At 53.7% G+C, this 10,019-nt stretch overlaps 1 protein-coding gene across 1 annotated transcript in view; it reads right to left on the reverse strand.

Annotated features, from left to right (window-relative positions):
- The window catches only part of LOC136580024 (amiloride-sensitive sodium channel subunit gamma-like), a 40,400-nt gene extending 37,978 nt beyond the window's left edge, over positions 1 to 2,422 (reverse strand). Inside the window, exon 1 of the mRNA XM_066580192.1 lies at positions 2,354 to 2,422. Coding sequence (XP_066436289.1) covers positions 2,354 to 2,422 — 69 coding nt within the window. The remainder of the gene's footprint in view (positions 1 to 2,353) is intronic.
- Between the last annotated feature and the right edge of the window lie 7,597 nt (positions 2,423 to 10,019).

Genomic DNA, 10,019 nt, shown 5'->3' on the forward strand with positions numbered 1-10,019 from the left:
AACTGCAACAAAACTGACCTGATAACTTTATTCTGCGGGTCAGTCTGATTACTACCAGACCAAACTTGTATAGGTTTTTTTTTGCTGTACTACTTGTATTTATTTTTTTATTATTTTCGGTCTCCATCTTCGGCGCACAATAACTTTTACATTTTTCCATGGACATAGTTGCGCGGGGGCTCACTGTGTGCGGTCCGTCCTGTAGTTTCTGTTGGTACCATTCGTGAATTCATACAACATTTTGATCGCTTTTTATTAAATTTTTTCTTGGAGACAGGGTGACTAAAAAAGCGCATTTCTGGGGTTATTTTTTTTTTTCGGACGACATTCACTGTGCGGGGTAAATGATGCGTTATTTTGATAGATCGTACTTTTTTGGACGCAACGATACCAAATATGCATTTTTGTTTTATTATTAAGATTCTTTTATTGTAAATACGACAAAAGGTGGGGGGGGGGGAATGAACTTTTATTACTTTTTAAAAAATATTTATTTACTTTATCTGTCTCCTATCCATGGTCTCATATCTATCTGTCTCATATCTATCTATCTATCTCATATCTATCTATCTATCTATCTCATATCTATCTATCTATCTATCTATCTATCTATCTATCTATCTATCTATCTATCTATCTCATATCTATCTATCTATCTATCTATCTATCTATCTCATATCTATCTATCTATCTATCATCTATCTATCTATCTCATATCTATTTATCTATCTATCTCATATCTATTTATCTATCTATCTCATATCTATCTATCTCATATCTATCTATCTCATATCTCATATCTATCTCCTATCTATATATCTATCTTATATCTATCTATCTCATATCTCATATCTATCTCCTATCTATCTATCTATCTATCTATCTATCTATCTATCTCATATCTCATATCTATCTCCTATCTATCTATCTATCATCTATCTATCTCATATATCTCTAGCTATCTATCTCATATCTATCTATTTATCTATCTATCTCCTATCTATCTATCTCATATCTATCTATCTAATATCCTATATCTATCTATCTATCTATCTATCTATCTCCTATCTATCTATCTATCTATCTATCTATCTATCTATCTATCTATCTATCTATCTATCTATCTATCTATCTCCTATCTATCTATCTCCTATCTATCTATCTATCTATCTATCTATCTATCTCATATCTATCTGTCTCATATCTATCTATCTATCTATCTATCTATCTATCTATCTATCTATCTATCTATCTATCTATCTTATATCTCTTTATCTATCTCCTATCTCTCTCTCTCTATCTATCTATCTATCTACCTACCTACATGTCTATCTCATATCCGTCTATCCATGGTATTTATCTATTTTTGTATCTATCTATCCATCTGTTTCACCCATTCAACTCCCTTTTAATATCTTTTATCTCGGGCTCCTCCCGTTCTGAATTGAGTCCGTCTCTATTACAAAGGCCTAAGGATCAAGCTGGAATGGCCCTCCTGGACCTCCAGTCATACTATCTGGCAGGACAGCTACAGAATATTCAGCCGTGGTTTCTAAGCGGTGTGCTACCCACTGCGGACCAATATCTTGCGGAACAGGTGAAGAGTAACAATTTGCTAAATTATCTAGAATACCCAGAGTTTACAGTTTCCCAGCTCTGCCAACATATTACCACTCCACAGGTTAGCTCTGTATGTCTGGAGGGCGGCTAAGACTATTCAACGATACCAAGACGTTGTGTCAGACCTTTCCCTGAGGAGCAACCCTGGCATGACAGCCTTACAGTCGATTCCAGACCCTCAATACTGGATCAGCTTGGGGGTTGTGACACTGGGAGACGTAGATAAGGATAATATATTTCCTTTATTTACCCACCTAGAGAGACCTTACAGACGCCGCAACTTCAATTATTTAGATTTTTCAATTGCACCATGCATTAAACACCCAATTATATCCCACAGTGGGTATGCTCAAATCTCAGGGACCTAAAGGCTTATTTTTAATGCTTTATCTGCATCTACTTTTGGCAAAGGTAGGCCACAATCTACTTCCCGTTTTCCACAAATGGAAATCCTCTATTCCATCTTTTAAGACCCGAAGATCGGATGTCATCGTATCCCACCTTTCAGCGCCCCCTGCTGTAAATAATAAATTGATTCCGCTTTATATCATACACCAAGCATATCTCACTCCGAGTCGTCTATTTAAAATGGGAAATACCCCTTCGACTTCCTGTCATAGATGTCGCCAACCAGGAGCGAACGTTTGGCATCTAATATGGGAATGTCCTTTTGTCAATGACTTTTGGTCTAATATCCCTACTTTTATAAATCCACTTCTGCCACCCCCTTTACTATAAATGTAGACCCCCAAATTATTTCATTCGGTTCATTAGCAGAACACTGGCCGGCATCCGTGCCCATTGTTCTTAGAGAGGTGTTATTTGTGGCACGTAAAGTGGTAGCTATGCAATGGCTGGCTGCCGAGCCGCCCTCGGTGTCACGCTGGATCCAGATGGTAAACACTGTAATTCCATACGAAAAAACTTATTTACTGGAATAGAGGCTGCCCAGGTACATTCCAAGGGATTTGGGAGTCCTGGTTTAACGCAAACTTCACCTGGACCCCAAATTAAATATTTGGTCTTTTCTATTCCTTCTCGATGTTGAAATAATACAACCAGCCTAGATTGTGTCATAGAAGTTTATTATAGTCATAATTTCACAATACTGTAGTAAAAAAGAAATGGAAATGTATATCTATGTCGGGTTACTGTGCGGGATACTATTGTTTAATCAACATGCTGCGGACCTGAACCAATTCCTTTTTTTCTGTACTGCACATGATACATAATAATAAAACAAAGTTATATCAAAGTTATATCTATCAAACTATTTATCTATCTCCTATCTATTTCTCTGTTTCCTAAGTATCTCTCTATCTCTGTCTATCCATAGTATCTATCTATCTTTGTAAAACTTTATTGTTCTTATTTTTACATTTCCTTTAGTCCCCCTAGGGGACCACAACATGCGATGCTTTGATCGTTCCTGCAGTATCACGTAATTGACAGCGGCATTAAAAAGGGTTAAAAGCCCCGATCACCAGCGCGGCTTGTTGGGCTGTTGCCTGCGAGCGTCAGCTGTAAGAAACAGCCAACACCCGCGATGTATGGGGGGAGGTAGCACCGCAGGATTTAAAAACACTATGGGGCCATTAAAAGGAGTTAAAAAAACTTTACAGCACATTATAATTTGGTCCGTATTACAAACCATGTTTATGGGATCGTGTAAAAACACCGCAACTAAGCAGTTGCATTCATTGTGTCTTTACATATGTTGGGAGGGGACGGTGTGTGAAAACATAATGATATCAATTGGGCCCTCTTCCTTTTTTTTTCTGCATGTCTGAAAAACACGGTAAATACGGATGAAACGCATGTAAAAAAAACAAAAAATATGCACCATAAAGGCACTACAATAAATGAACATACTGTTACCATGCGGGTCCTCCCGACTTGTTGCCCAGCTGCCGGGGGCGCGGGTGGTTGGTCGGCACGGTGCACATGCTCATGGGTCCAGGCGGGGCCGCGGGCCTGTGATTGCAGATCCATGCATGAGTTCCTGTATGTTGGATCCTGTTGGGATGTGTCGCCTCCCTCTCGCCGCCCCTGGGCGGAGGCATCTGTTTATAAGGCTGGCAGTGAGGTCCATCCACTGCCAGTTATTGGTTTCTGTCAGCGTGCTTGTATCCTGCCTCTGTCAGTCTCCTGTTTGTCAGCTTGTTTGCTAGTTCTGCCAGGTTATCCATCTGCCTCGGTCTGCAGTTATTTCCTGTTGGGTTAGTTCATCTGCCCGTCCAGTCGGTATTCTACCCTGTTCCATCTTGGTACGCCAGTCCTCTCTCTCAGTCCCTAGTAAGTGTAGGGACTGCCGGTCAGTTGCCCGCCTGGGGGTAGCCAGGAGTGGAGGCAAGTAGGCAGGGACAGGGGTTGCGTGTAAGTTCTAGGGCAACCCGTGCTGGCGCATCATCGGGTAGGATCCCGTAACACATACAGTAAAAACTGTGTGATCTTCACCCGCTGAAATGGCATACAATGTGAATGAGCCCAAATAGCGGTGGAACGTGTATGGACAGCGCCTAAGGGTCCTTGTCACAATCACTACCAGCAGACGCCACTGAAGGGGACTCCCTGCACACAGGATTATACAGCTCCTGTTTATCTATGCAGTGAGCTCCCTCTAGTGGAGCCTGCTTGTGATAACCGAGCTCCTTATTACAGCACATCAGCGGGGGCCAATCAGTCCTGCTCTGGTGCCCCCTGTATTTTACGTGCATTCTTCATCCACAAGTCTGTATGTACATCAGAACATGAATGCTGCTGTGTTCTCGGTGTTGTACTCTCCCCCTCTCTTCTCTGTTGTCTTCTCCTCTCCCTCCTGTTGTTGAGCTGTACTCTCCTCCTCTCCCCACTGTTCTTGGCGTTGTACTCTCCTTCTTTCTCCACTGTTCTCTTCTCCTCTCCCCGGTGTTGTTGGCTCTGTACCCTCAACCTCTCCCCACTGTTCTCGGCTCTGCCTTCCCCTCCTCTCTCCCCACTGTACTATCCTCCTCTCCCTGCTGTTCTCAGCTCTTTACTTTTCTTGTCTACTTGCTGTTCTCACCTCTGTACTCCCCTACTCTCCCCCCCCATCTCCCCTCCGTTCCCTGCTGTTCTCCCCTCCGTTCCCTGCTGTTCCCCCCTCCGTTCCCCGCTGTTCTCCCCTCCTTTCCCCGCTGTTCTCCCCTCCTTTCCCCGCTGTTCTCCCCTCCTTTCCCCGCTGTTCTCCCCTCCTTTCCCCGCTGTTCTCCCCTCCTTTCCCTGCTGTTCTCCCCTCCTTTCCCTTCTGTTCTCCCCTCCTTTCCCTGCTGTTCTCCCCTCCTTTCCCTGCTGTTCTCCCCTCCTTTCCCTGCTGTTTCCCCCTCCGTTCCCTGCTGTTTTCCCCTCCGTTCCCCTGCCGTTTTCCTTTCCGTTCCCTGCTGTTTTCCCCTCCGTTCCCTGTTGTTTTCCCCTCCGTTCCCTGTTGTTTTCCCCTCCGTTCCCTGTTGTTTTCCCCTCCGTTCCCTGTTGTTTTCCCCTCCGTTCCCTGTTGTTTTCCCCTCCGTTCCCTGTTGTTTTCCCCTCCGTTCCCTGTTGTTTTCCCCTCCGTTCCCTGTTGTTTTCCCCTCCGTTCCCCGCTGTTCTCCCCTCCTTTCCCCGCTGTTCTCCCCTCCTTTCCCCGCTGTTCTCCCCTCCTTTCCCCGCTGTTCTCCCCTCCTTTCCCCGCTGTTCTCCCCTCCTTTCCCCGCTGTTCTCCCCTCCTCTCACCACTGTTCTCCCCTCCTCTCACCACTGTTCTCTCCTCCTCTCCCCACTGTTCTCCCCTGTTCTCCCCTCCTCTCACCACTGTTCTCCCCTCCTCTCCCCTCTGTTCTCCCCTCCTCTCCCCGATGTCAGCGCTGTACTCTTCCCGCTGTTGTCCATGCTGTACTCTCCCAGCTGTTATCAGCGCTGTACTGCCCTGTTTTCCCTGCTGTTCTCGGTTCTGTACTCCCCTTCTCTCCCCACGGTTCTCCCCGCTGTACTCTCCCTTCTATTGTAAGGGCGCTGTACTGTCCTCGCTTTTATCAGCGCTGTGCTGTTCTCACTGTTGTCGGCTCTCTACTCTATGAATACACCCGCTATTCTCTCCTCTCCCTGCTGTCCTCTCCTCCATTCCGCGCTATTCTCTCCTCTGCTCCCGTCTGTTCTCAGCTCTGTACTCCTCCTTTCCCTGCTGTTCTCAGCTCTGTACTCCTTCTTTCCCTGCTGTTCTCAGCTCAGTACTTCCTTGCTCTTCCCACTGTTCTCTCCTCCTCTCCCCGCTGTTGTCAACACTGTACTCTCCTCGCTGCTGTCCACGCTGTACTCTCCTCGCTGTTCTCGGCGCTGTACTCCCCTCCTCTCCCCGCTATTCTCGGCGCTGTACTCTCCTCCTCTCCCCGCTGTTCCCGGCGCTGTACTCTCCTCCTCTCCCCACTGTTCCTGGTGCTGTACACTCCTCTCCCCGCTGTTCCTGGTGCTGTACTCTCCTCCTCTCCCCGCTGTTCCTGGCGCTGTACTCTCCTCCTCTCCCCGCTGTTCCTGGCGCTGTACTCTCTTCCTCTCCCCGCTGTTCCCGGAGCTGTACTCTCCTCCTCTCCCCCTGCTCTCGGTTCTGTACTCTCCTCCTCTTCCCGCTGCTCTCGGCTCTGGACTCTCCTCCTCTCCCGCTGTTCTCGGCTCTGGACTCTCCTCCTCTCCCGCTGTTCTCGGCTCTGCTCTCCCCTCCTCTCCCGCTGTTCTCGGCTCGGTACTCTCCTCCTCTCCCCGCTGTTCTCGGCTCTGTACTCTCCTCCTCTCCCGCTGTTCTCGGCTCTGTACTCTCCTCCTCTCCCGCTGTTCTCGGCTCTGTACTCTCCTCCTCTCCCACTGTTCTCGGCTCTGTACTCTCCTCCTCTCCCGCTGTTCTCGGCTCTGTACTCTCCTTCTCTCCCGCTGTTCTCGGCTCTGCTCTCCCCTCCTCTCCCCGTTCTCGGCTCTGGACTCTCCTCCTCTCCCGCTGTTTTCGGCTCTGGACTCTCCTCCTCTCCCGCTGTTCTCGGCTCTGGACTCTCCTCCTCTCCCGCTGTTCTCGGCTCTGCTCCCTCCTCCTCTCCCCGCTGTTCTCGGCTCTGTACTCTCCTCCTCTCCCGCTGCTCTCGGCTCTGGACTCTCCTCCTCTCCCCGCTACTCTCGGTTCTGTACTCTCCTCCTCTCCCCGCTGCTCTCGGTTCTGTACTCTCCTCCTACCCCCGCTGTTCTCGGCTCTGTACTCTCCTCCTCTCCCCGCTGCTCTCGGTTCTGTACTCTCCTCCTCTCCCCGCTGCTCTCGGTTCTGTACTCTCCTCTTACCCCCGCTGCTCTCGGTTCTGTACTCTCCTCCTACCCCCGCTGTTCTCGGCTCTGCTCTCTCCTCCTCTCCCGCTGCTCTCGGCTCTGCTCTCCCCTCCTCTCCCCGCTATTCTCGGCTCTGCTCTCTCCTCCTCTCCCCGCTGCTGTCGGCTCTGCTCTCTCCTCCTCTCCCCGCTGTTCTCGGCTCTGCTCTCTCCTCCTCTCCCCGCTGTTCTCGGCTCTGCTCTCTCCTCCTCTCCCCGCTGTTCTCGGCTCTGCTCTCTCCTCCTCTCCCCGCTGTTCTCGGCTCTGCTCTCTCCTCCTCTCCCGCTGCTCTCGGCTCTGCTCTCTCCTCCTCTCCCGCTGCTCTCGGCTCTGCTCTCTCCTCCTCTCCCGCTGCTCTCGGCTCTGCTCTCCCCTCCTCTCCCGCTGCTCTCGGCTCTGCTCTCTCCTCCTCTCCCGCTGCTCTCGGCTCTGCTCTCCCCTCCTCTCGGCTCTGCTCTCTCCTCCTCTCCCCGCTGCTCTCGGCTCTGCTCTCTCCTCCTCTCCCGCTGCTCTCGGCTCTGCTCTCCCCTCCTCTCCCGCTGCTCTCGGCTCTGCTCTCTCCTCCTCTCCCCGCTGCTCTCGGCTCTGCTCTCTCCTCCTCTCCCGCTGCTCTCGGCTCTGCTCTCTCCTCCTCTCCCCGCTGCTCTCGGCTCTGCTCTCTCCTCCTCTCCCCGCTGCTCTCGGCTCTGCTCTCCCCTCCTCTCGGCTCTGCTCTCTCCTCCTCTCCCGCTGTTCTCGGCTCTGCTCTCTCCTCCTCTCCCCGCTGCTCTCGGCTCTGCTCTCCCCTCCTCTCCCCGCTGCTCTCGGCTCTGCTCTCCTCTCCTCTCCCGCTGCTCTCGGCTCTGCTCTCCCCTCCTCTCCCGCTGCTCTCGGCTCTGCTCTCCCCTCCTCTCCCGCTGCTCTCGGCTCTGCTCTCCCCTCCTCTCCCGCTGCTCTCGGCTCTGCTCTCCCCTCCTCTCCCCGCTGTTCTCGGCTCTGCTCTCTCCTCCTCTCCCGCTGTTCTCGGCTCTGCTCTCCCCTCCTCTCCCCGCTGCTCTCGGCTCTGCTCTCTCCTCCTCTCCCGCTGCTCTCGGCTCTGCTCTCTCCTCCTCTCCCGCTGCTCTCGGCTTTGCTCTCTCCTCCTCTCCCGCTGATCTCGGCTCTGCTCTCCCCTCCCCTCCTCTCCCCGCTGTTCTCGGCTCTGCTCTCCCCTCCTCTCCCCGCTGATGTCGGCTCTGCTCTCCCCTCCTCTCCCCGCTGTTCTCAGCTCTGCTCTCCCCTCCTCTCCCCGCTGCTCTCGGCTCTGCTCTCCCCTCCTCTCCCCGCTGCTCTCGGCTCTGCTCTCCCCTCCTCTCCCGCTGCTCTCGGCTCTGCTCTCCCCTCCTCTCCCCGCTGCTCTCGGCTCTGCTCTCCCCTCCTCTCCCCGCTGCTCTCGGCTCTGCTCTCCCCTCCTCTCCCGCTGCTCTCGGCTCTGCTCTCCCCTCCTCTCCCGCTGATCTCGGCTCTGCTCTCCCCTCCTCTCCCGCTGCTCTCGGCTCTGCTCTCCCCTCCTCTCCCCGCTGCTCTCGGCTCTGCTCTCCCCTCCTCTCCCCGCTGCTCTCGGCTCTGCTCTCCCCTCCTCTCCCCGCTGCTCTCGGCTCTGCTCTCCCCTCCTCTCCCCGCTGCTCTCGGCTCTGCTCTCTCCTCCTCTCCCGCTGTTCTCGGCTCTGCTCTCCCCTCCTCTCCCCGCTGCTCTCGGCTCTGCTCTCCCCTCCTCTCCCCGCTGCTCTCGGCTCTGCACTCTCCTCCTCTCCCGCTGTTCTCGGCTCTGCTCTCCCCTCCTCTCCCCGCTGCTCTCGGCTCTGCTCTCCCCTCCTCTCCCCGCTGCTCTCGGCTCTGTACTCTCCTCCTCTCCCGCTGATCTCGGCTCTGCTCTCTCCTCCTCTCCCGCTGTTCTCGGCTCTGCTCTCCCCTCCTCTCCCCGCTGTTCTCGGCTCTGCTCTCTCCTCCTCTCCCCGCTGCTCTCGGCTCTGCTCTCCCCTCCTCTCCCCGCTGCTCTCGGCTCTGCACTCTCCTCCTCTCCCGCTGTTCTCGGCTCTGCTCTCCCCTCCTCTCCCCGCTGCTCTCGGCTCTGCTCTCCCCTCCTCTCCCCGCTGCTCTCGGCTCTGTACTCTCCTCCTCTCCCGCTGATCTCGGCTCTGCTCTCTCCTCCTCTCCCGCTGTTCTCGGCTCTGCTCTCCCCTCCTCTCCCCGCTGTTCTCGGCTCTGCTCTCTCCTCCTCTCCCCGCTGCTCTCGGCTCTGCTCTCCCCTCCTCTCCCCGCTGCTCTCGGCTCTGCTCTCTCCTCTCCCCGCTGCTCTCGGCTCTGCTCTCCCCTCCTCTCCCCGCTGCTCTCCGCTCTGCTCTCTCCTCCTCTCCCCGCTGCTCTCGGCTCTGCTCTCCCCTCCTCTCCCCGCTGCTCTCGGCTCTGCTCTCCCCTCCTCTCCCCGCTGCTCTCGGCTCTGCTCTCCCCTCCTCTCCCCGCTGCTCTCGGCTCTGCTCTCTCCTCCTCTCCCCGCTGCTCTCGGCTCTGCTCTCCCCTCCTCTCCCCGCTGCTCTCCGCTCTGCTCTCTCCTCCTCTCCCCGCTGCTCTCGGCTCTGCTCTCCCCTCCTCTCCCCGCTGCTCTCCGCTCTGCTCTCTCCTCCTCTCCCCGCTGCTCTCGGCTCTGCTCTCTCCTCCTCTCCCCGCTGCTCTCGGCTCTGCTCTCTCCTCCTCTCCCCGCTGTTCTCGGCTCTGTACCCTCCTCCTCCCCTCGGTGTTCTCGGCTCTGGACTCCCCTCCTCTCCCCGCTGTTCTCGGCTCTGCTCTCCCCTCCTCTCTCCGCTGTTCTCGGCTCTGCTCTCCCGCTGTTCTCGGCTCTGCTCTCCCCGCTGTTCTCGGCTCTGCTCTCCCCTCCTCTCCCCGCTGTTCTCGGCTCTGCTCTCCCCTCCTCTCCCCGCTGTTCTCGGCTCTGCTCTCCCCTCCTCTCTCCGCTGTTCTCGGCTCTGCTCTCCCGCTGTTCTCGGCTCTGCTCTCCCCGCTGTTCTCGGCTCTGCTCTCCCCTCCTCTCCCCGCTGTTCTCGGCTCTG

The sequence above is a fragment of the Eleutherodactylus coqui genome, chromosome 10, assembly GCF_035609145.1.
Source record: "Eleutherodactylus coqui strain aEleCoq1 chromosome 10, aEleCoq1.hap1, whole genome shotgun sequence".
Taxonomy (NCBI): Eukaryota; Metazoa; Chordata; class Amphibia; order Anura; family Eleutherodactylidae; genus Eleutherodactylus; species Eleutherodactylus coqui.